The following is a 26,015-nucleotide window of genomic DNA, read 5'->3' as shown; positions in this document are numbered from 1 at the left end:
TAAGGGAGGGACGGTGGTGGGTGGGGAGCTGGGGAGAGATAGCAAGGGGAGAAATGCCAGATGTAGGTGATGGGGAGGAAGGCAGCAAATCACACTGCCATGTGTGTACCTATGCAACAATTTTGCATGTTCTTCACATGTACCCCAAAACCTAAAATGCAATAAAATAAATAAATGGGGGAAAAAAAAGAATATAATTTCATGGAGTCAAGTACAAATGAATCAGGGACTTTTGATTCTATGAATGTTTCCCAATATAGAACATCTGAAAAATGAATTTAAACTTGAAATAAATGAGAGATCTAAGTATTCTGATAGAGAAAGAAAAAAATGCGCTAACACGTATGTGTGAGCGTGCATGTGAATGTATGTCTAATGTGCTTAGATTTCATGAGCTTACAATTTGGGGTCTGGATTCATGTCCAAATGCAGGATATGGGTGTATTTGGAAAGCAGGAGAAACATAGTGTGCTGAGGATTTGTTTGGTGTGTATGTGTCTATTTTGAAGAATATGGAAGAATAATGGAGGCTATTCATTTAATAAACATTTATGTGGTTCAAGGATAAAATATACATTGTCCCTAGAGACAAAGTCATTAAGTAAAATTTCAGTTTCTTTATACGCTTTGTGAAAAATAATCTCTTTTTACAAAATCCTTCAGCATTGTGCGCAGCGCACAGAGGCTAGAGTCAGCATTTCTCTGGGGACTGAAGCAAACACTTCAACCAGCATGGGGGCGGATACCCAGGGTAGGATGTATGCCACATAGTGGGAACTATGATTCTTAGTGGAATAGAAAGCCCAGCACCATGGAAGCCAAGACATACACAGGCTTACCAAGATGCCCCAAGCCACTGGAAAGAATATGGAGTTTCTCAGTGCACAGAAGATTCAGAAGATTTACTTAACGAAAGGGCCAATAGACTTTAAAAAGCTATAAAACTTGGGGACATCCAAGATTCTGACATATGAAATACAGTTTCATTGGCACCTGTGGTATGCCATACACTCTTAGCTACTAAACTTTGCTACTTTTTAAATGCATATTTCTGTACATGTATGTTTTAACATATACATAGATTCATGTATACAATACTACCTGAACTGAACAAAATACACAATAGTTCCATCACCCCCAAAACATTTATTCTGTTGCCTTTTTAAAGCCAAATCCATTCCCATTTTTTAATCTCTGTTGCTTAGATCGGATAATTTTTTTTTTTTTTTGAGATGAAGTTTTGCTCTTGAGATGAAGTTTTGCACTCAGGTTGGAGTGCAAAGGCATTATCTCAGCTCACTGCAACCTCCACCTCCCAGGTTCAAGCGATTATCCTGCCTCAGGATAATCCTGAGTAGCTGGGATTACAGGCACCCACCACCATGCCCAGCTGATTTTTTTGTATTTTTAGTAGAGACAGGTTTCACCATGTTGGCCAGGCTGGTCTTGAACTCCTGACCTCAGGTGATCCAGCTGCCTCAGCCTCCCAAAGTGCTGGGATTATAGGCATGAGCCACCACACCCACCATGATAATTTGTAATTATATTTAAATTTACTGACTTTTTACTCTGTCATCTGTATTTTGCTATTAAGCCAATGTAGTTAGTACCTAAAACTCAGTCCTAGCTTTTCTTACTTGCTTCTTGTGTATAGCTTCTAGTTCTCTGTTGAGCATTTCCATCATCATATTTGTTTCAAAAGTGCTCACTTTACTTTGCAGGGCATAGTTTTACTAGCCACTATATGATCTGGCAATTTGCAACAATTCTCAGGTTTTCTCAGGAATGGTGTTTGTTAATTGTCTTTTCCCTTGGGAATTGTTTAGCTTCCCCTTGTTCTTTGCAGGATGAGTAATTTTTGATTATATAGTGCACATTTTGGTTTTATTACTAGACTCTAGATTCTGTTAAGATCCTTTGAGAATACAGAGGCAGGGTTGGCCAACCAGGACTCTGGGTGGTAGTTTACATAAGGGTTCAGTTCTCAAAGCCTTTGATGCACCGCTCTGGGTCAGTTCCACATAAGTTCTGGGTGAACCTGGGACTTTTTACATTGCTATATCTGATTCCTTTCTTGAGCTCATTCTCTCTGTGATTTTCCCCTGCTCTCCAGCTCCCGTGAGCCCCCTTTCTTTGCCATCTATCTAGAAAGCACCATCCTCTATCCCCTCACCCCCTGCCATAACCTTAAAGCTACTAATTTCTTGTGACTGAGTCCAACTCGAGGGAAAGTGGTGAGAACAAAGAAAAGAAAATATGTAACAGATATTCTTCTGCACTTTTCAGACCACAGAGGCTCCCGTACTCAGTTCCTCTGCTCATGAAGTATTTTTAAGTTTTAGATGTCTTTGTGGCCCCTGCTGCTACAATCAGCACTGCTGCAGGAGGGCAGCTTTAGGGCTGAGATTTGCATCAGGGCAGGGCCAAGGGAAGGAAAGAAAATGGATTTCCCCTCACTCTCCATCTTACAAGCCTCACTTTTCCACGTCCTCGGAGCAACAGGAGTTTATCCCAGAGGTTTATTTATTTATTTATTTATTTATTTTCTGTTGGCATCTGCTGTACGGTTTTAGGATTCTGGTTGCTCTGAGTTTAAGCCAGGAAAGGCAGGAGGAAGACAAACAGCAGGAGACTCACCACTATATTGTTCTTTCTTCAAGTTTTCATTTCCCTCCATAAGCTTCCCACTATTGTTTGTCTTCCGGAGCCCTCAGCTATTTCGTTTACGTATTTTGTCAGCTATAATAAATGGGAGAGAAAGGCTAAGATGTGGTTACCCCATAATAACTGGGACTGCAAGTCTTATAGAGAATTAAAAATAATAATAGTAACACTGACTAAAAGTTAGTCTGATTTTTTTTTTATTATCACCATACACACGTAATTTTAAATACTGTCAGTGAACACACATCCACCACTGCCCTGCCCTTGGTAAACCACTGATATGGAGAAATTGAGTGCCAGAAGCAATAGGATATAGGGCTAAAGAGCCAGCTATGTATGTCATGGGTTATAAAGAACTTAATAAGGATGGTGTCCTTCATTTTGGAGTTTCAAATATGTGTTGGGTACTGAGTGGATTGTTTTAATAGACCCTGTGCATTAAAGCATAGACAGAGAATTAACATTGACCTAGTGAATTATAAATTTATTGAGAGCAAGGAACATATCAGCTTTACTTTTATGCATTTATTCATTCAACAACTATATATCTATATATTGTATATAACTGTATGTTACAGATACAAAAATATTATCACCCTTTAATGGACCTTTAGTCTGAAGAGAGAGAGAGAGAGAGAGAGAGAGAGAGAGAGAGAGAGAAATAACCAGGCCATTTTATTAAAATGTAATAAGTGTTACCATTTTTAAAAAGCACCTAGTAGTTAAGATGTACACTGAATTGAAGATGGGGGTGCTATCCCTGGGAATGTGCAGGCGTTACAGAAGGATTCTTATTAGAGCTGAACTTAAACTGTAACCTGAAAGAAAAATAAGAGACAACCCGAAAAATAGAGTGTTTCCAGGTGATAGTATGGCCAAAACCAGGGACCAAAGATAAGATGACATTCTTCTAGAATTGTGAGTTGGTTCAGTTAGACCTGAACCAAGTGTGGGAAAATGTAAGGGAAAAATGATAAGGAAATAAAGAGGCATTAGATCACAAAGAGCTGTATAGGAATTTATGCCATGTTTGGGATGATGGTATCCTATGGCCTGGTATGTGAGTATGGATCAGATGATGACATCCATCTAATATTCTTATTGAATAAAAACTAAAATAGTTAATATTGTCAATAAGTTTTATAAATTTGGAAGTCCAGCAGATCCCTCCAGTGGTCCCCAAAGTGAGTGATAAGAGTCTCAGTGAACAGAAGAGGATGGATTCAAGACATAGTTTAGAGGCAGAATTAATAAGACTTGGTGATGTATTTGATATTGGAGCCAAGGAAAGGTAAGTATTGAGCTTGACTTCTACATTTTTTTTTTTGAGAAATGTGATTGATAAAGGTGCCATTTGTGAATATAAGAAAAAAAAACTGAAGGAGAAGAAAATTTGAAGGAAGATAAAGCTTGAAGAATTTCATGTTGGACATGTCAAATTTGGGATGTCTATGAGATTCCATGTGACCATGAAAGGTAGGCAATTGCCTCTGTAAGTCTAAGGCTCACGGAAGAGAAATAAGGTGAAGATATAAATTTATGAGTTATAAAGCCACAGAATAAATGATATTGCCTGAGCAAACATTGTACAGAGAGAAAAGAAAAGAATACCTAGAACCTAGCCCTGAAGACAAGCCAGCAAAGAGATTTTGAAGGACTGTCCAGAGAGGTGGATGGGCACTTAGGAGATTATGACATTATAGAAGCCAAGAGAAGCTCATTTTTAAAAGTGAGCTGTCACCTATGGATACTCCTGCTGAGAAGGCTCTTAAGAAAATGGTAAGATGTGTGCCATGAATTTGGAAACCTGGCAGTCACTCAGTGACCTTGGAGTGGGTAGGTTCAGTGGAGAGGTGTGAACAGAGGCTGGACTGGACTGGTTGAAATGTGAATATGAGGGGAAGAATCTGAGACAGCAAATTTGCACAACTGTTCTAAGAAGCTTGACTGTGCAAAGAGGCTGTGGAGGTGGTGTCAGTGGAGAGCAGCACTGTTCAGGCAGTCATGACAGGGTGTGAGAAAATCCATGAAAACGATCCAGTAGAGCAAAAGCAGATGAAGATTTAGGAGAAAGTCCAGGTAACTGATGGAGGGAAGTCTTTGAAAAGGTGGGAAGGAACAAAATGCGTAGAACAAAAGAAGGAATTGTTTTTCGTTTTTTGTTTTTGTTTTTGATAGCAGGAAGGGAAGACATTTGTTCTGTTAGACAGTTAGTGTAAAGGATGAATATAAGTGAAGGAGTTGAGAGAATTTCCCCATGAGAGATTGCAATGATGGGTCATGAAATCTAAGTTTTCTAAAATTTTGGGGATAGTGCTATGGCAAGCAAAAATGTAGGTCTGTACATTTGCTCATGGGAAAATGAGTCTGTCTGATGGCTTCTCTATTCTCCCTCCTCCGGCCCCTCCTCAACCCCAGAGGAGCAGGAGACAGCATCCTCAGAAGAGGACAGCATGGATGGAGGGAGAGGGTGGTGAGACACTCAGAAGTTAGAAGAGGATTAAGAAGGAAAAAAGTGAACCTTGAGAGTACTCAAGTGTCCGGGTCAGTTGTGAGTGTCTGTTTGAGGTGGGCACGCATGAATGTGTGGAGAAGCCAGTTTGCTTATTTCTGTGATATTCCTAGAGCAGACACAGAGGAGAGAGACATTTGGATTCATCTAGGATGGGGTTTTCCCAGGCTAGTGGAACAAGGGAGAAAGGCAAAGGAGTTGAGCATTTTCCAGGGAGAGATAACAATGATGGGTTATAAAATATAAATGTATCAAAAGACATGTAAAAGTAAAAAAGAAAATACCTGAAAAATGTTGGATCATGAGATTTAAAACCTCAGTGAAGAAAAATAATTATTCCTTCAAGTCACTGAACAAAGATTTTAAAAAGGTAGAAAGTCATGGACAGAGTGAGATGCTTAAGTAAATGCCTTCAGAGGTGGTTCCATTTCTGAAAAGTTTCAGATGTGAATGTGGAGTAGGTCACTGAAGACAGCAGGGTAAAAGCCATGGAGATAAGATCAGGAATATGAGGGGCAGGTTTTTGATGGATGATGTTTCTGGACAAGGAGGTCACTGAAAATAATGTAGGAGTTAGGATACAGATGGAGGCTCTAAAAAGCAAAGTTTTTATCGAATAAAAAAAAAAACAGGAGGTCAGTAGAGAACAGAAATGTGATGGAAGAGGAAGAGGGGGTGTAATTATTTAGATAATATGAGCCTCAAAGGTGTAAGGTTTAAAAAAGATGGAGCAAGCTCAGAAGCGTCATTGAAAATAAAGACACCAACCAATAACAAAATATGTGTGGTATTTGAAAATTGGTAGCCCCCACTTGGCAGGACAGGCCTCCAGGAGAACCCATGTCCCCGCCTGAGTATGAGAGTGAGGTGGAGGCACCTCGCCAAGAGTCGGCTGCTGTGAGGGAGTGTTGATCATGCAGGAGAGGTTCCTGAGTGTGGAACAGAAGGACTGCGAAAGGGCAGGGAGGATGTGGAGTGGAGTCAGATGAAGGGTTATATGAAACAGCAGGTGTGAGACTATAGGAACTCATAGATGACTGGAGATTTATGCTTCTAGAGGGGAGGTCAGCAAACTACAGCCCATGGGCCAGATTCAGCCTGCTGCCTCTTTTCTGTATGCCCTGCAATGTAAGAAATCTTTTTTCTTTTTACATTTTTAAATAATTGAGTATCAATCAAAAAGGGAATACTATTTTGTAGCACATTGGGATTGTATGAAATCACAATTTCATTGTCTAAAAGTAAAGTTTTATTGGAATGAAGCCACACTCACTAATTTATGTATTATCTATGACTGCTTTTGTGCTACAGTGGGAAGTTTAATAGTTGCTCCAGAGGTCGCTCAGCCTGCAAAGCCTCAAACATGTATTATACTATTTGGTCTTTTACAGAAAACGTTTGCTGACCCTATTTTACAGAATTGGTTATGGAGGTCTCCTGGAGAAGAGTGGTTCCTGGAGCTGATGCCGGGGTCTTCAAAGCACCATAGGATGCTACAGTAGTTTGCAGGCTAGCTGTTCCCACAGGCGTCATAGGAAAGCATGGTTAAGGCTAACACCTCCCAGAGGTGTGACTGTGACTTTGAGCTTTGATGAGAACACTGTAGTCATCGGAGTAAGCTGCTGATTTACCTAAGCAACTGAATAATTGCCTTCAGCAATCATGGGTGTTCTGGTTGCTTTCTCTGTTTGACGTGTAATTTTATCATCTGCTTGTGCTCTCTGGCTCTCTCACACTCTCCTTTCCTTCCCCTCCCCTCATTCCTTAGTCCTACTTTTTTACCAGCTGCTAACTCCATTAGTTGATGCATGAGCTCCTATCTGCTCCTGTACTGCACCATGGAAGGTGCCATTCAAGTCTTAGATGTGGAAATTAGTCTTCTGAAGTTGAGATTTAGAGCTGAAATTAAAAAAAATGACTTAAAACTCTTCAGTTAAGTTTGCTAGTTTTTTCACTCCAAGGACCAATGACATTTTGGGTGTTGATACAGCAAAATGTTCCTTTATCCTATTTCTTGGAATTATGGGGAAAGAAGAGTTACTGGAATTGGAGAAGCCTAGAGAAATGTGAATTAATGCCACTTACATTGAACAAGTGAGGACAAGAGGTGGCAGGAAGGACAGCACTCTCAGTGGCAGGCAAAGCCCCAGTCCTGAGAGCAGGCAGGTGCAGGAAAGTCACAGGAGCATGTCAAGGCCCATTTTGTAGTGATGGCAGCAGTATTTTCCTTGCCTGTCCCAGGAAGGTAGAGGGTTTAATCACATTCCTTGCAATCATTCCACTAATTACAGATAGAAAGAGCTGAATGGCCAGGCTGATCCCACTCGGATAAAAATTCAACCAAATTGATGATGACATAAGAAAGCTCTCTTAGACATTTTCTGGTTAGGGCACACTGCATCTCACGGAAGCAGGGACATAGGCTACAAGAGTTTTTAAGAATATTTGTGAAGGTGGCCAAACCTGACTTTTTCTTATTCATTCCAGGCCTAGCTTGATGAAGGCTCTTTTAGTCTCCCTTAGGAAATATGGAGTAAAATTATTTAACTTTCAGAGATTTTAAGACATCTTTTCATGAATCCAGCCCTTTCTCTATCTCCCTCTCTCTCTCTCTCTCCCTCTCTCTCTCTCTCACATACACACACACAAGAAAGTAAAACCTTAAAATATATATATCCACCGTTGTCTTAAAGGTCATCCAACAGTGTTCTGAATCATTGATTATGATAGCCTAGAACAGCCATCAAAACCCTAGTCAGAGAGTTCATTCATTCAACCTTTGCCCACAGAACCCTGTGGCCCCTTCTATGTGCTAAACCTGCTGTAGATATTGGAGATACAGAGGTGCATAAAAGAGTCACTGCTCTCTTGGAATTAGAGTCCAGTGGGGTAAACCTACATAAATAAATATCATTACAGTGTGATTAGCAATGCTAGAGAAACAAACAAACAGTAATAAACTGTGTGGGGAGGAGGTCAGGAGGTTTGAGTGTGACGAAAGCTATCCTGAAGCAATGATAGCTGAGATCGTTTTGAAGGTTGCGTAGATATTTGAAAGTGGACAAAAGAGAAGACACACAGTGTATCAATACAACGCCTCGTGTTTTAAGAACTTCACTGGTATGTCCACTGGGTGCAGAGGGAAATGAGATGGTAACAGAGAACCTGGAGAGGCAGGCAAGAGACAGCTCATGTGAGCCTTCACATTCCATGCCATGGAGCAATGCAGAGCAATGGAAGGATTTAAGCAGAGGTGTGACTGACTCTTATTTTTGGTAATTATTTTGGCAATAAAGAAAAGAATAAATGGGAGGCATGGAGACTTATAAAGAGGATATTGTAATAATCCAGAGTAGATAATGAGGGGCTGAATTAAGACAGTAACAATGATGAGGAAAAGAAGAGAATGGATTTGGAAGCTGTAAAGGGAGTGGACACAGGAGGGTTTGTTGATTGAAGGTGAGGAGTAAGGGAAAGAGAACAAGCCATGTGACTCCCTTTTATCTTAGGAGGATGGGGATTTGGCAGTGCTGCCAAGAGAGATTAGACACAGGAGTGAGGGCAGATGTAAGGGCAAGGTGGTGAATTCAGCCTGCGGTGTCTGGGAAGGGTACAGAGGAGGCATTCCACGGGCAGCTATGGGCCTGGAGCTCAGCAGATCCTCCTGGGGCAGGCATGCAGATGTGGAGATCATAAGCACAGCTGGCCATCTACAGTGCGGGGATGGCATTAGAAGGACAGGTTCACCCAGGGAAGGGGTAGAAGTAGTGGAGGAGTGGACCTTATGAGATGTTATTATTTAGGGTTTGAGTGCCCCAAACTTTTCCTATAGTTTGTTCCTTCTAACATTTAAAAAATTACTTCTCAGGTGTTAATCATTCTTCCATCTATTTGCACAAATTCTCTCATATGATTTTCAGACCCAATATATGAGTATTTGAATAATAAATAAACAGCCACATTTTACTAAGGAGAGAGCTGAGGCTCAGTAATTTACTCAAGGTTACCAGTTCCTAAGAGACATCGCCATCCTGAGGACTCAGGAGCAGTATCTTTCTTTGCTTGTTTTAATGGATTGCATTCTATCCAGGACCCAAGTGAGCATGCCTATGTTTAGATTTTCTGTGACATGAAGTAAAAGACATAGTAGTAGTGTGCCCAGTGAAAGAGTAAATCAGCTCTTCTTTTCCTTTCTATATTCCTTTTTTAGATTTCATGTAGGTGAAAATTCCACCTGGCAGTGGAATACTGAGAACAGAGGGGTGAGGCATTCACAGATAAACGGGCAGGGCCCAGGCACGTGTTCCCAGCAGGATGATTTGGTAGGAAGTAGCTATGGTATGGAATAGATTTTGAGAGCTGTTTATAAAGATTCATTTTTTTCCGTAGTCAAAGACTTTAATTAAATGTTACACATGCAGTCATTTTCAGTCATGTCTCCCTTTCTCCCCAGGCCCAAACGATCCTACTCCAATAGGCTTCCTGCTGTTCTATAGAATTGTGTGTTTTCCCAACGTATTCTCCTCTGAACATGGGCGGTATCTGTCCTCTCCATGCCAACTGAAAATACACAGATGGCACTTCCATCTTTAGCATTCCTGGCACCTTGTACTGTTCTCCCAGGAGCTGATCTGAATTTATTCATTAGATTGTCTTAACTATAGATCTGACCCCACCCCAGCTTTCCTACTCCCTCTGTCTGCCAAGTGGTCACGTTGTCATTGAGGTTTTGCTTGATACCGTTACTAATAAATGGGATTCTTCAGGAAAGCCCGTGTTTTGATATTGCATCTTAGGATGCTGCTTGCCAAGGGCAAGCCTGGCCTCCCTCCTCCTTCCATGTGCAGGAAGCCTCTAGTTCATCAGTCAGTGGGCATGGGCATCTGCAGGAATAGACAGAGCCGTGTATCCTCCGTGACTTTGAACTTACGCTTTGGTGGGAAAAGACCTTCCCACATTTAATGAAGAAAGAACTCCCCATATCGATATAGCTGTTTTTCAAAAGGATTATTTATAAGTTATTTCACTTCCCATCCTCCACAAAATATTTAATGAAACATATGTAACGCTACGCTTTCCTGTGGAGTGATGTTCTTCTCCCTATCATCAGCTAGATTTCTGAGGGCTTTTTCTTGGCAGACATGTGAGCTGACATGGATTTGGCTCTGTACCACCACTAGGGGATGATCCAGAGACTCATACCAAGAGGGATACCAAGCCGTGTCCTGGGCTCCTTTTATACCCTTTTCAGAGAGCTGTAAAACACACACCAATGCACATATGCATATTATTTCCTCGTGTTCAAAACCCCGAGGGTTGCAGTTCCACAATTCTCAGATGGAGAACCCCTGCCCTACAAAATGTCTTGATGGCTAAATCATAGGCTACCCTACTTCCCAAGACGGTTGGGATCCAGGGAGTGGAGGTGATTTCTTATCTGATCCTGAGTATGATGGTGTCAGGAGAACCTTAACCCTTTAGGAGCCTCTTAAGTCAATAGAATTTCCTTAAATTAATCTGGGCAAGGAATTGAAAGCAATGAACTCCTTCAAATTTATCAGCGCTTCCTGGCTTATATCTCCAGTGATCTAGAAAAAGAGAAAGCAAACAGCCAAGATACTGAGGCAATATGACACTGAGGAGTGCTATATTTATCCCCTATCAATGTCTTTCAGATCAAATTGGCTGAGTTTACAAATCAAAAGCTGATTTATTTTTTTATTTTTATTTTTTTTTAGCAGCCATCAGCTGCACTACTGCAAATACACAGTTCCCAGACATCAAGCTGCAAACCCTAAACACCCAGCTGTGTGCTTTCTGACTTTGATATCATCATGCGTAATAGAGGGTCTGCATGCAAAATTGAGCTGACAGGCCTACAGAGAAGGCTCACAGCAGAAGAGCACCCAACTCCCAGGGCTGGCTCAGCTTCTGAAGCCGCATCTGCAAAGAAAACTCACATCATGTTGTTAGGGGAAGGAATCGGCCTCAGAAATGCTCAGGGCCTCTGCAGACTACAAACAGTTCACTTTCTTATAGTTGCACTTTAAGTTGGAGCCTCTCTTTAATATGAAGCTAATTATTATTCCCAGAAGATTTCTCTATCAAACAAAATTAAGGGATTTTTTTTTCTTTTCTACATATCTGTAAAATGTTACAGTTGATATATATGTGGCCATACATATTCAAACATATACATATATTCAGTTCCAACTATCAAATGTGTTCCTAATATGTGTCAGGATCTATGGTAAGTGTTTTGTTGATATAAATACATACATATATGTGTGTATACACACGCAATTTATAGTTGGCACCAGTTTGTACAGTATTTTTATTGAATCTATATTTATTGCTTTGTGATAGAATCTGTTTAATATTAATTTTAAAACTATTAGTTTGCATTTCTAGCTTATAGTGAACATGGAAGTTGTTTGGGGAATGGGACGTTGTGCAAAAGAAGGATGGCAAGGTGGAGGAGCTCAGGAAGAAGCAGTTTCTTTGTATCCAACAGAAAGGGTATCTTGAGAGAAAGGAGGAGAAAAGTTTCCCAGGTATAAAAGAAGTCCAGGCCGGGCACGGTGGCTCACGCCTGTACTCCCAGCACTTTGGAAGGCCAAGGCGGGCGGATCACAAAGTCAAGAGATCGAGGCCATCCTGACCAACATGGTGAAAACCCGTCTCTACTAAAAATACAAAAAAAATTAGCCAGGCTTGATGGCACACACCTGTGGTCCCAGCTTCCCGGGAGGCTGAGGCGGAAGAATTGCTTGAACCTAGAAAGAAGGCGGAGGTTGCAGTGAGTCAAAATTGTGCCACTGCACTCCAGCCTGGTGACAGAGCAAGACTCCATCTCAAAATAAATAAATAAATAAATAAATAAACAAACAAACAAAGAAGTCCAAATGAAATAAACAGGAATCAGCTGACAGGGAGGCAATGGCACGGGGACGTTGCCACATGCATCCTATATGACTTATGTGCGCACACAAACAGCCAGCATTGCCTATTTAAGGATGATTTATATGATGGGAGCCACCTATTTAGAACAATTTGGCTGTCCCATTTCCCAGAGACTGGCTCTGTGTTTGATATCGTCTGTTGTGGCTTGTACTGCAGTGCTACAACAGGAAAAAGTGGGATTGAGCCCTTCAGAACTTTTCCTATGAAACACATCTTTTAATTTGCCCATTTTTGGCAAGATCATCAGATTCTCTTTTCTACCAGCCATGATACCTGTATCCAAAGGAAATGTCAAGGAACTATGTGTAATATATATGTATGTATATTACATATGTATGTAGATATTAAGCTCTCAGCAGTTCTTACCTAGGCTATGCAGCTATACCTGCTTTTTTAAAAGAAACAATCAAGAGAAATTATGTGTCTTATCAATCACATCCTCTTTTAAGTGAAGAGAGTTAAAGGATCTCTGGTGAATCCTTTGTAAGATTTATTATTATTAAGTTCCTACTGGCAAAGCAGAGGCCTGATTATTATTTCATTTCCGAGTTGAGACGTTCTTGTATCAAGGATCATGTGTATTAAAATGTGCTAAATCCTAGTTAGCGTTTCAGTAAAAATAAAGGTCGAGATAGCTACCATTTCCTGAGAGCTTCCTATTTGCTGAGTACTTTATCCATCTTTACTCATTCAATGCTCACAATAATACTATAAGGTAATCTTATGTTCCCCATTTTATAGAAGAGGAATCTGAAGTGCAGAGAACTGAACTGTCAGCTAGTAGAGTGTACAGGGCTCAAGTGCAGAAATACTAGAACTCCTCATTGCTCCCCAGTGCAGCCAGGGGGGAAGTGGTGCTCACAGCTGCTAGCAACTCTTCAACCATTACTCCAGCCTAGTATCAGGCCGACAGAAACTATTCTATTTAGATCATTCTACATGAATATCACATTGTGGAAACACTTTAAAACTGATCATTTCACCCTGTTGCAGCCGATATTTGTGTGTGAGTTATGTGTGTAGCTCACATGTCCCCAGCCTTGTTAAGCTTCGCAGCACAGGATTGCGTTAATTCCACATTACTGTGCCTCTCAGCACCCATCTGCCTGCCTGGGACCCTCACTTTACCTCAAAACTGGTTCTGGTATTTCCTGGAATCCCTGTTACATGCTTACATACAAGTCTTCTCATGCCACCCTCTTCGATATAGTCCCTCGTGTGGCTTCTGCTGCCAATGGGAGCGAGGGTGTTTTTGAGCCATGCTGGTCTGTGCACTCCAACTCCCAGGACTGCACTGAATCCTCAGTAGACCTGGTGTTAAGAAAGCCTTTCCCAATTCATCAGCAGGCCTTGACGCCAGAACTCACAGTGGCTCTATACACCTCTGTATTCTTCTGTTCTCACACTAGAACATACCCAAGACTGGGTAATTTATAAAGAAAAGAGCTTTAATTGACTCACAGTTCTGCAAGGCTGGGGAGGCCTCAGGAAACCTACAATCAGGGTGGAAGGGAAACCAACATGTCCTTCTTTGCATGGCAGCAGGAAGATGAATGAGTGCCCAGCAAAGTGGGAAGCCCATTATAAAACCATCAGATCTTGTGAGAATTAACCCACTATCACCAGAATGGGAAAGGGGAAACTGCCCCCATGATTCAATTATATTCACCTGGTCCCTTCCACGACATGTGGGGATTATAGGAATTACAATTCAGATGAGATTTGGGTAAAGACACAGCCAAACCTCTAAAGTCTTTCATGAAAACAGCTTCTTTGCTTTCTAGCCAAGCCCACTTTCTTCATCAGACCTCAAAATCAGTTCCTGGGGCTTGCATGTGTTGATACCAAGGAAGAAGAGTCTCACCTCTGTCTGTCTTATCTCCCAGCATCTGAGCAAAACAATGCCTTCCTCCAGTCAAAACAGAAAACTCTGCATGCTCATCAGCCATCATAATGGCACAGGGAGGTACACAACTCTCCTTGAGGCCAGCCTGGGCTTAACAGGAGCACCCAAGGCAACCTGAGAGGGTGGAGACAGCAGTGGCTGCAGAGCTGGTGTGGGACTGGAATGTCACTGCTAGTCATGGGATATGGGCTACAATTTAAAAATGATTCCTTCCAACTCTCCAATTCTGGGATTCTATGTTCTGTATCTTTTTTTCAATTTCTGACATCCAGTGATTTTTATCTCAGCTGGTATATATGCCATAAAAATATGAAGCAAAGAGGCAGCTGTGTCCTCTCCTCTCCAGTAGCTACAGCTGTTCTCCTGACAAGCTTATTCTTGGGTATGATAAAAATGATCACTGTGGGTATTATTATTTGCAGTTATAAAGATTTTTAATGCCCAATCTATGAAGTCAGAAATGTGGGATTTTCTTTTTCAAAGGGATGTTATGCACACAAGACAGTCTTTCTCCTTTGATTAGCTGTAAATGCTGAGCTCAGCACTTTGGACAACACCAAACACCTGTGGGGACTTGGGGGCAGGTGTGATCACATAGCTAGCTCGTTTCATTTCCCTGCTTTGGTTGTCATATTCCACTTAATGAAGTGGCTGTATTTCCAAGTTGGCTGTAAAACAAATTTCTGTTAGATTAATCATACTTCTTCATTGATCTACATTTTTAAATTAAGGATGCCTTCCCCTGAGGAAATAATTAGCTCCAAAACTAAATATAAATTATACTAAACACTCGATAAACCTTTTAAAATCACATATTTAAAGAAAATCTTTTCTGTTAACATACTGACAGTAAGGATATTTTCTAAAGTCAGGAAATACAATTATCTTGCTATGAGCAATGACTGTACATGGTGTTGTTTTGGGAATGGAGCCACAGGAGGATTAGGTGAAAAACAAGGGATCTCTGACTGTGTGTGTGTGTGTGTGTGTGTGTGTGTGTGTGTGAGAACCATTTTTTTTTTTTTTGTACATTAAGTTCTGGGGTACATGTGCAGATCTTGCAGGATTGTTGCATAGGTACACACAGGCCATGGTGGTTTGCTGTCTCCATCCCCCGTCACCTACATCAGGCATTTCCCCCAATGTTATTCCTCCCCATCCTCCCCATCCCCTGCTGTTACTCCCCTAGACCCCCACACCCCAACAGACCCCAGTGTGTGATGTTCTCCTCCCTATGCCCACATGTTCTCATTGTTCAACACCCAACTATGAGTCAGAACACTCATCCTTTTTATGGCTGTATAATATTCCATGGTGTATCTGAGCCACATTTTCTTTGTCCAGTCTATCATTGATGGGCATTAGGGTTGGTTCCAGGTCTTTGCTATTGTAAACAGTGTTGCAGTGAACATACATGTGCATGTGTCTTTATACTAGAACAATTTCTAATCTTCTGTGTATATACCCAGTAATGGGATTGCTGGGTCTAATGGAATTTCTATTTCTAGATCCTTGAGTAATCACTACACTGTCTTCCGCAATGGTTGAACTAATTTACACTCCCACCAGCAGTGTAAAAGTGTTCCTATTTCTCCACATCCTCTCCAGCATCTGTGGTCTCCAGATTTTTTAGTGATCGCCATTCTAACTGGTGTGAGATGGTATCTCAATGTGGTTTGGATTTGCATTTCTCTAACGACCAGTGATGATGAGCATTTATTCATGTTTCTTGGCCGCCTAAATGTCTTCTTTGAAAAGTGTCTGTTCACATCTTTTGCCCACTTTTGAATGGGTTTGTTTGTTTGTTTGTTTCTTGTAAATCCACTTTATTTCTTTGTAGATTCTGGATATTAGCCCTTTGTCAGATGGGTAGACTGCAAATTTTTTTTCCCATTCTCTTGGTTGCCAGTTCACTATGATGATTATTTATTTTGCTGTGCAGAAACTCTTAAGTATAATTAGATCCTGTTTGTCTAATTTGGCTTTTGTTGCCATTGCTTTTGGTGTTTTAGTCATGAAGTCCTTGCCTATGCCCATGTCCTAAATGATTTTGCCCAGGTTTTCTTCTAGAGTTTTTATGGTGTTAGGTCTTACATTCAAACCTTTAATCTGTCTGTAATTAATTTTAGTGTAAGGTATAAGGAACAGGTCCAGTATCAGCTTTCTGCACATGGCTAGCCAGTTTTCCCAACAACATTTATTAAACAGGGAATCCTTTCCCCATTGCTTGTTTTTGTTAAGTTTGCCGAAAATCAGATGGTTGTAGATGTGTGACATTACTTCTGAGGCCTCTGTTCTGTTCCATTGGTCTATATCTCTGTTTTGGTTCCAGTACCTGTATTGATTACTGTAGCCTTGTAGTATAGCTTGAAGTCAGGTAGCAGGATTCCTCCAGCTTTGTTCTTTTTGCTTAGGATTGTCTTGGCTATGCAGGCTCTCTTTTGGTTCCATATGAAGTTTAAAGTGTTTTCTTTCCAGTCCCGTGAAGTAGGTAAATGGTAGCTTGATGAGGAAAGCCTTGAATCTATCAATTACTTTGGGCAGTATGGCTATTTTCACGATATTGATTCTTCCTAACCATGAGCATGGAATGTTTTTCCATCTGTTTGTGTCCTCTCTTATTTCCTTGAGCAGTTGTTTGTAGTTCTCCTTGAAGAGGTCCTTCACATCCTTTGTCAGTTGTATTCCTAGGTATTTTATTCTCTTTGTAGCAATTGTGAATGGTGGTTCACTCATGATTGGCTCTCTGTTTGTCTGTTATGGGTATATAGGAATGTTTGTAATTTCTGCACATTGATTTTGTATCCTGAGAATTTGCTGAAGTTGCTTATCAGCTTAAGGAGATTTTGGCCTCAGATGATGGGGTCTTCTAAACATACAATCATGTTGTCTGCAAATAGAGACAATTTGACTTCCTCTTTTCCTAATTGAATACCCTTTATTTCTTTTTCTTGCCTGATTGCTCTGGCTAGAACTTCCAATACTATAGTGAATAGCAATGGTGAGAGAGGGCATCCTTGCCTAGTGCCAGTTTTCAAAGGGAATGCTTTCAGTTGTTTTTTGTTGTTTGTTTGTTTTTTGCATCATGATATTGGCTGTGGGCTTGTCATAAATAGCTTTTATTATTTTGAGATACATTCCATTGATACCTAGTTTCTTGAGAGTTTTTAGCATAAAGAACTGTTGAACTTTGTCGAAGGCCTTCCCTGCATCTATTGAGATGATCATGTGGTTTTTGTCTTTGGTTCTGTTTTTGTGATGGATTATATTTATAGATTTGTGTATGTTGAACCAGCCTTGCATCCCCAGGATGAAGCCTACTTGGTCGTGATGGATAAGCTTTTTGATGTGCTGTTGCATTCAGTTTGCCAGTATTTTATTGAAGATTTTTACATCGATGTTCATCATAGATATTGGTCTAAAGTTTTCTTTATTAGCTGTGTCTCTGCCAGGCTTTGGTATCAGGATGATGTTGGTCTCATAAAATGAGTTAGGGAGGATTCCATCTTTTTGTATTGTTTGGAATAGTTTCAGAAGGAATGGTACCAGCTCCTCTTTGTACGTATGATAGAATTCGGCTGTAAACCCATCTGGACCTGGACTTTTTTTGGTTAGCAGGCTATTAATTGCTGCCTCAACTTCAGACCTTGTTATTGGCCTATTCAGGGATTCAACTTCTTCCTGGCTTAGTCTTAGGGGGGTGTAGGCATCCAGAAATTTGTCCATTTCTTCCAGGTTTACTGGTTTATGTGCATAGAGTTGTTTGTAGTAATCTCTGACGGTAGTTTGTATTTCTGTGGAATCAGTGGTGATATCTGTTTATCATTTTTTATTGCATCTATTTAATTATTCTCTCTTTTCTTTTTTATTAATCTGGCTAGTGGTCTATTTTGTTAATCTTTTCAAAAATCCAGCTCCTGGATTTATTGACTTTTTTGAAGGGTTTTTTTTTTGTGTCTCTATCTCTTTCAGTTCTACTCTGATCTTAGTTATTGCTTGTCTTCTGCTAGCTTTTGAATTTTTTTGCTCCTCTAGTTCTTTCAATTTTGATAATAGGGTATCAATTTTATATATTTCTTTGCTTCTCATGTAGGCATTTATTGCTATAAATTTCCCTCTAGACACTGCTTTAAATGTGCCCCAGAGATTCTGGTATGTTGTGTCTTTGTTCTCATTGGTTTTGAAGAACATGTTTATTTATGCCTTCATTTCATTGTTTATCGAGGAGCAAGTTGTTCTGCTTCCATGTAGTTGTGCAGTTTTGGGTGAGTTTGTCAATCCTGAGTTCTAATTTGATTGAATTGTGGTCTGAGAAGCTGTTATGATTTCCAATCTTTTGCATTTGCTGAGGAGTGATTTACTTCCAATTATGTGGTCAGTTTTAGAGTGAGTGTGATGTGGTGCTGAGAAGAATGTATTTTCTGTGGATTTGGGGTGGAGAGTTCTGTAGATGTCTATTAGGTCTACTTGGTGCAGATCTGCATTCAAGTCCTGGATATCCTTGTTGATTTCTGTCTCCTTGATCTGTCTAATATTAACAGTGGAGTGTTAAAGTCTCCAACTATTATTGTGTGGGAGTCTAAATCTCTTTGTAGGTCATTAAGAACTTAATTTATGTATCTGGATGCTGCTGTATTGGGTGCATTTACATTTTGGTTCGTTAGCTCTTCTTGTTGCATTGATCCTTTTACCATTATGTAGTGCCCTTCCTTGTCTCTTTTGATCTTTGTTGGTTTGAAGTCCCTTTTATCAGAGACTAGGATTGCAACCCCTACTTTTTTTTTGCTCTCCATTTGCTTGGTAACTCTTCTTCCATCCCTTTATTTTGAGTCTACGTGTGTCTTTGCACATGAGATAGACCTCCTGAAAATAGCACACCAATGGGTCTTGACTTTTTATCCAGTTTGCCAGTCTGTGTCTTTTGATTTGGGCATTTAGGCTGTTTACATTTAACGTTAATATTGTTATGTGTGTATTTGATACTGCCATTTTGTTACTGGCTGGTGGTTTTGCCTGTGGGTTGACACAGTTTCTTCATTGCATCATTGGTCTTTACCATTTGGTACGTTTTTGCAGTGACTGATACTGGTTGTTCCTTTTCATGTTTAGTGTTTCCTTCAGAAGCTCTTGTAAGGCAGGTCTGATAGTGATGAAATTTCTCAGCAATTGCTTGTCCATAAAGGATTTTATTTCTCCTTCACTTATGAAGCTCAGTTTGGCTGGATATGAAATTCTGGGATCTCTGCCTTTTTTTTCATTGAATTCAACCTGTTGTTCTGGATCTGTCAGCCAAAAGTTAGTCAATAAGAAGTTGACAAATTTTAAATTCTGTTAACTGGTTTTCTAGCTGCCTTGAGAGCCAGAGATGTCCAAGATCTGGTTCCTGCTGTCAAAGGCCTTCAATTGCATTGGGAAAAAAAGCCCTGTGTGAGCAGTACAAGACAACTACTCAAAAACTCTGTTGCAGTTGCAGCAGCAGTGGATCAGACATCAGGAGACCTCGTGTTCTCTGTCACTGACCAGGTGTGTGCCCACAGACTCTCTAAGCTTCAGCTTCCCACAAGAAAAATATGAGGCTTGCCCATGCATGAAAATTTCCTAAGGAGATTATGAAAACACCTTATCCTAGGAGATTCTGTGTCAGATTCTACGTCAGACTGTGTCGTAGCAGAGCAACTATGGCTTTATGTAAACATTCATGCCCCTTTAAGCTCTTTAAGTTAATTCTCTTATGATTTTAAAGACTAGATGAACTGAACGTGCAACAATAGTGCAGAACAGCCAGTGGCACCAAGAGTTAGGAGACAAAAGGGAATGGATTAGTGTCCCCAGGCTGCTGTGACAAGGCAGAAAATACTGGGTGACTTAGAACAACAAAACTGTACAGTGCTGGTAGCTGTACAGAAGTCGAAATCTGACAGTGACAGGGAGAACCCTCCCTCGCCTCTCCTAGCTTCTGATATGCACTGGCAATTCCTGGCATTCCTTGGCTCATAGAAGCATCACTCCAATCACATGGTCATCTTCACCCTGTGTGTCTTCACACTACCCTTTCTCTGTGCCTGTCTGCCCAAGCCTCTTTTTATAAGGACACCAGTCACATTAGATTAGGACCTACCATAATACCTCATTTTAACTTGATTACCTTTGTAAAGACTTATTTCCAAATATAGTCACACTCTGAGGTACTGATGGTTGGGACCTCAACATAACTTTTTTGGGAGGACACAGTTGAACCCCTAATAGGGTGTTTGCAAGGAACAGTTAAAATTTGAAAGAAAGGTGATATTTGCTTAGGTAGACCAAGAGGACCCAGCTTTCTAGGTGACCAAAAAAAAAAAAAATCTGTGAAGAACGAATCATCATGTTGGCCCAGGATGAGGACTAACAAGGACTGGCAGAAGAGCCGTGGCAGTGGCAGTGGTGGCATGGTACCAGTTGTTTAGACTAAGTCCTGCAGAGGGCTTCTCCTGGGCATCTCACTGTCCCTACTGCATTCCACGTATTATCTTTCACAGCAACCCTAGAAGTTAGCAGTGTTATTTCGAGTTGTACAGGTGAAGACATGTTGGTCCAGGGGAGTTAGGTGACCTACTCCATCATGAAACTAGACGGTAGGGAGTTGGCTTTTTCTGATCTCAAACTTTTGCCTCTTAGGACGCTAATCAGTTGCCTTCTTCATAGCACTCATGCAAGATAAACTTGCGTGAGTAGATCAGGGCTACTTTATGGAGGGCTTTGATAATAAGGCAGCAGCATTTGTATTTGATGTGACAGAAAAATAAGGAGCCATTTCTAGTGTCTGAAGAGGGGGACCATGCTGAAGGGGGTATTTCAGGCAGATGAGTGTTTCATTTCCACCCGAGGATGCGTTTTCTTTACAGAAAGAGAAAGACTTATAATAAGAAGCTATTGACCATGAAGAGTTTCTTTTCATAGGGTTTTATCAAGTGGTTTGCCTCTTCCCCACTGATGTCTCTTAACCAAGAATATCCTTTGGCACTTTAAAAACTATGCTTGCTTGATTTTTTTTACCCAACATGCTTTGTGAGTCCCTCACACTAGTGATAAAGCACTGATCACTTCATAGCCACAGCAGAAATGATTTTAAATGAAACTTTTCCTTGATTTCTTAACTCAAGAAATTCAGATTTCAGTTTAGTGTTTTTGGGAGTTTGTTTGTTTGAGGCATCTTGTTTAGGAACCTGATTTCAGATGGTTCAAAGTTTACTTTGTTACATATAAACTGACCAACTTTCTCTCTGGTTTTGCCACATATGCCTCTAGTAGAGAAAACGGTGGGTGAGGGGAAAAGTGAGCAAAATGACAAGGAAAGCTTAAATTTATTAAGCATCTTACTATGTACAAGTCACTTTTTACCTGCCTTACCAAATCAATCCAAAAGCGTACATGTAATAACTGGTGAGCAATGAAGTCATTATAGTTTCTCTATGATGGCACATTTGGTCCAGGGAATGTAGGATGGTAGGATTAAGCCTCAATGTTCTTGCAGGAGGACTTCAGGAAAAAAAATCTCCTTCCTCTGGAATTAGAAATCTGGATCAGTGGAGACCATATGCCTTCCCCAAAACTTGAGCCATCCAACTTCCTTTCCTACACAAGATCACCTGACATAAATACACAAAACTACACATACATTAATGCACCCATGTCCCTGCAGAAACCCTGATAAGTTCTTGATGTTGACTGCCTTAATATCTGTGTACCTGCATTTCAGTCTAGGACTGTCATGCCCCCAACAGGCCTTTCCATTTGGATCTCCATATGACAGGTTGGCGCCTGCAAGCCTCACTGTGGCCACAGAAGAGCAAATTTGAATTATGGAATTAAAACAGAGGCATGAACTTTAGCTGAAGAGCACAAGAGATCCAGAGAACCTGTGTCTTTTTGTTTGTTTCCCTGCTTTGGTGAAGTACTACACAGCCTCTCAGGAGACCTGAGGTCCTACCAGTCACTGCTCGACCCTGGAGCTCAATCCAGAAACAGCTGTCCAGAGCTAATTTATTTCCTAATGCCGCAGCACTGTTAATTTATAAATTACACTGGTAATTCGAGCTATTATTAATTTCAGATGGTGTAGGGCAAGCCTAATTAAAATATGACACCAATTGCCACACATATGTACCAAGGACTGCCATTTAAAATTAATGGGAATATTAAGTGTGACACTGGTCTCCGAGATGCTTGGCACAGTAATTATAGCATTGTGGCAGGGAAAGGTCTGACAAATGTAAGCCCGTGGTTGGTAGCAAATAAACAAGGACAACACAAGAGGAATTACAGATTCTTCATTTAAAGTGCTTCTCAATTCTCCCACCCATCCTCAAATCAAGGTTAGTACCTTTGCCCTGAAGACAGTTATCAAACAATATTAATAAAGGCTACTGAGACCATTAGACGTGTCTTACTGGTAGGAACTATGAGTCTATTTGGGTTAATATTGTTTGTCCTCTCCATATCCTGGTCTTTTGGACCATGTTTTCTACTTATGAACAGGTTCTTTGTCTTGTGAATTTAATAACTATTTCTTGTTTGTTATAATGGACTTAGGTTGTTCTTTTCCTCTTCTCTACGTAACAGAGGCAAGAAAGCTTCGTATATACATAGTGTAGGTTGCATATGGCCTGAGGATGTATGAGGCGAGGCTCCATTTGGTCCTACTGTTGAGCAGTGGCACAGACTGATCATGGCCAAACAGTGCTGATCGAGTGGAACGAGGCAGTGGCCCCTCTTTACAAGACCATGGTCTTACTGTTGTTGCTACTGTTATTGTGGTTACCTTGACAAAAGAGTTACTTCAGCACTGTCATGGAATAAATAACAGTCATCCCTTACAGACCGTACACGTCATCCCTTGCTGTATTGGTTTCTTATGGCTATTGTTTTCATGATCTGAGCCCGCAGAAACATGTGGCATTACAGAAAGTTTTTGTGACCTGGGGAAAATTGGTCCTTTGTTCCCTTTCTTAGGCCACTCATGTTCCTACAGTCCCACACTGCCTGAAGCTGTGTCTCCATGCAGATTATAGGATTAATAGCTAAATCAACAAGTGTGCAGCACACAGGAGTTTCAGAGTGCTTTCATATGTGTATGTGAGTGTATACGTGTGTATATATGCATATTTGTGTGTTAGCCTAAATAGCCCTGTGACCCTGTGAGATGTTAGGATTATATATGTATTATGTTTAGGAAAATGCTTCTCAATTGCTAGAGACAGTGTTAACTTATGCTTGTTGCCTGCTAATAATCGCTTCTGGCACCTCTTTGCCTCTTAGAGGTATCCAGGTTTATGATGCTGTCATCTGAATTACCCGCATTTAAGAGATAAGGGAGGATAACTTGGGATGTAAGCCATTACTTTTGTTTTTCATTGTCTTTTGGCAAGGAAGCTAAGGCTCAGGTGTCTCTGGGAGAGAACTTTGAAATCTCCTCTAGCCTTAAATATCTTGGTCTTTCTATCACTGAGTGCTCACGGCAGACATCCGGAACGGAGTCTGGTAAGTGGAGAGTTGTTATTATTGCTCATAATTTTTCCCTAAAGACAGGAAGTCCTGCAATGATGACAGGGCTGAGTGGATTCACAGCCATGTCACCTGACACATTTCTGACAAGGCTTACAGTTAGGCATCAAATGCAGAGTCCCATGGCTACTCTGTCTTTAGGATCTTGTACCTGGGAGCTCCAGCAGGTCGAAGTTTAGCACATTGATTTCTGCCTATCCAATTAATTGTCTGAGTCAAAAAACCAGAAAGTTAAATTTATTATGTTACTATTTCCACTGCCTTTGTGGTACATCTGTGTGTGTGTGTGTGTGTGTGTGTGTATGTATGTGTGTGTGTGTAGCTGCTGGTGTGGCATTTTTAATTAATTCATGCTCAAGGATGCAGTCATCAAATTTATATTCAAGACTCAGTCTAAGTGATACCTTGAAATCAGAAAGAATTAAGTTACCTAACTCAGATCCCAGAGCACGATTGCTTGGTAAAATACAGGCAGTATAAATATCAAAATTATTAATCACTTACTGGGGACCAGTAATTCTCTAGGCGCTGTGCTTGGTTCAGTTTGGAACACAAACATTTCAGCGGTTCCAGTGGGGAGCCAAGGACAAGTTGGTGGTGCAGAGGTGTGGAAGAGACGGAGGCGGGAGGAACCACGCAGTTCCTCAGAATCAGAGCTTACAAGTGGCACAATTCTCTGCAGACATAACCATTTTATACTTTGTTTTTTAGGTTAATATGGGTTGGTCTTTTTGCCTTCTATTTCACCACACATTACTTCTTTTCCTGCAGCTGTTGGCTTTGTGAGTGAAGATGAATACTTGGAAATTCAGGGCATCACCCGGGAGCAGTCAGGGGACTACGAGTGCAGTGCCTCCAATGACGTGGCCGCGCCCGTGGTACGGAGAGTAAAGGTCACCGTGAACTGTAAGTGTTCCCGCCACTGCCCACCCCACATGTGCACAAGGCTGGCCTGTCGTCACGGCCACCACACAGAGCCTATCGGCACAGCCAGCTGCTGACTTCGAGTTGGAAGGAATGCAGCATCCCTTTCCATGCTCTGCTTTCAGGATCAGCCATTTCAAAGTCTAGTTTTTGACATCTCAAGGTGTCACAGTGTCACATTAAAAAAAAAAAGCAGCTGAAAGTAACTGAATACCAAACTTGACTTACAGGGCTGGGAGATCCTTAAATGGCATTCAGTGCATAATTTATATAAACATGTCTTCAAATCCAAAATTTTCCTGTAATTTACTCACACAATGCAGCAGTGCTGGAGCCGCTCACTGTCTATACCAGGCCTCTCCATAATGGGACAAGAAACCGTGTGCTAGAGTGTATAAAGGAAGTTTAGAACTTTCATTTATGGTACGTTTATTGTATCTCATTATTTTATAATTATAGGTGTGCATGGTATACATGCAAATAGCTCTGATATAGATCTTAGAGGATGTATCAACAAATTTGCTTGTTACTAATACAGGTACAGCATCCAAAAAGTTGGGAAGGCCCGTGTGGAGCCCTCATTCTCCCTTCTCAGCCTTCCAGATGCTCTCTGACATCAGTCCTATGTGAATTTCCTATGTCCTTTCAGTCTTTTCCCTCTGGCTTCCTGCTTCTTCATTATGTACCTTGACTTAGCTCCTTTCAACATTCCGAAGATTTTCTCTGCTGTGCACATTCCAGGAAGACTTATGAAGAAACAGAACTCAATAACTAAATCAGCAAATGAGATGACTTTTCCCTCAAAACTTGGGCGGGGTGGAGTTAGAAGAAGAATATTGTATCCAGGAGAATATCCAGTCTTTAAGATTTAGGTTTGTGTCACATGTGAACCCATTCAATATAAAGCAGTTTAAGAGCAAGACAATAGGTATAAAAGAAATACCTAATGTATAAGGGGTACAGCAAACCACCATGGCACATGTGTACCTATGTAACAAACCTGCACATTCTGCACATGTACCCCAGAACTTAAAGTATTAAAAGAATGTCATTTAAAAAATCATATCACCGTTTTTTAGAAAGGGGCTTAAGATGATTTGCAGTTTATAAAGATGAACCTAAAACATAAAGAAACAGAAGGAAAGAAAAAATATACTTAGGAAAATGAGTGAAAGCTAGGAAAACCCCAGCACGTGAAATATTACCACAAGACTGCTAGGTGCAGGTGCAGAATTTGGCTTAGACTTGCTAAAGTAAAGAGGGAAATATCACTTGCTTTAAGATTTGTGTTGTCTCTAAGATAAAGGCAAATTGGTTGCTTGGGAGAAACACTGCCTTCCCTGGTACTGAGATCCTGGAGAAAATTCTCTTCAGGGTCTCCACAAATAGAGCACTTTGAGATAGAGTCAGCAGCATCATATACAAAATTTCTGCATTAAATGGAATAGCAAGCTTATTGTGGCTGTTTTTCATAATGCCCTGCAATATAAACTGTTAGAACAT

At 40.7% G+C, this 26,015-nt stretch overlaps 1 protein-coding gene across 8 annotated transcripts in view; it reads left to right on the top strand.

Annotated features, from left to right (window-relative positions):
• NTM (neurotrimin) overlaps positions 1–26,015 on the top strand; it is a 972,209-nt gene that overhangs the window by 925,660 nt on the left and 20,534 nt on the right. For all 8 annotated transcript variants that reach the window (XM_037735935.1, XM_017523245.2, XM_037735970.1 and 5 more), the window contains one exon: positions 24,360–24,494. In XM_037735935.1, coding sequence (XP_037591863.1) covers positions 24,360–24,494 — 135 coding nt within the window. The remainder of the gene's footprint in view (positions 1–24,359; positions 24,495–26,015) is intronic.

Source organism: Cebus imitator, unplaced genomic scaffold, assembly GCF_001604975.1.
Source record: "Cebus imitator isolate Cc_AM_T3 unplaced genomic scaffold, Cebus_imitator-1.0 Scaffold0, whole genome shotgun sequence".
Taxonomy (NCBI): Eukaryota; Metazoa; Chordata; class Mammalia; order Primates; family Cebidae; genus Cebus; species Cebus imitator.
Note: the sequence above shows the minus strand (reverse complement) of the source record. Positions and strands in the feature narration are given on the sequence as shown.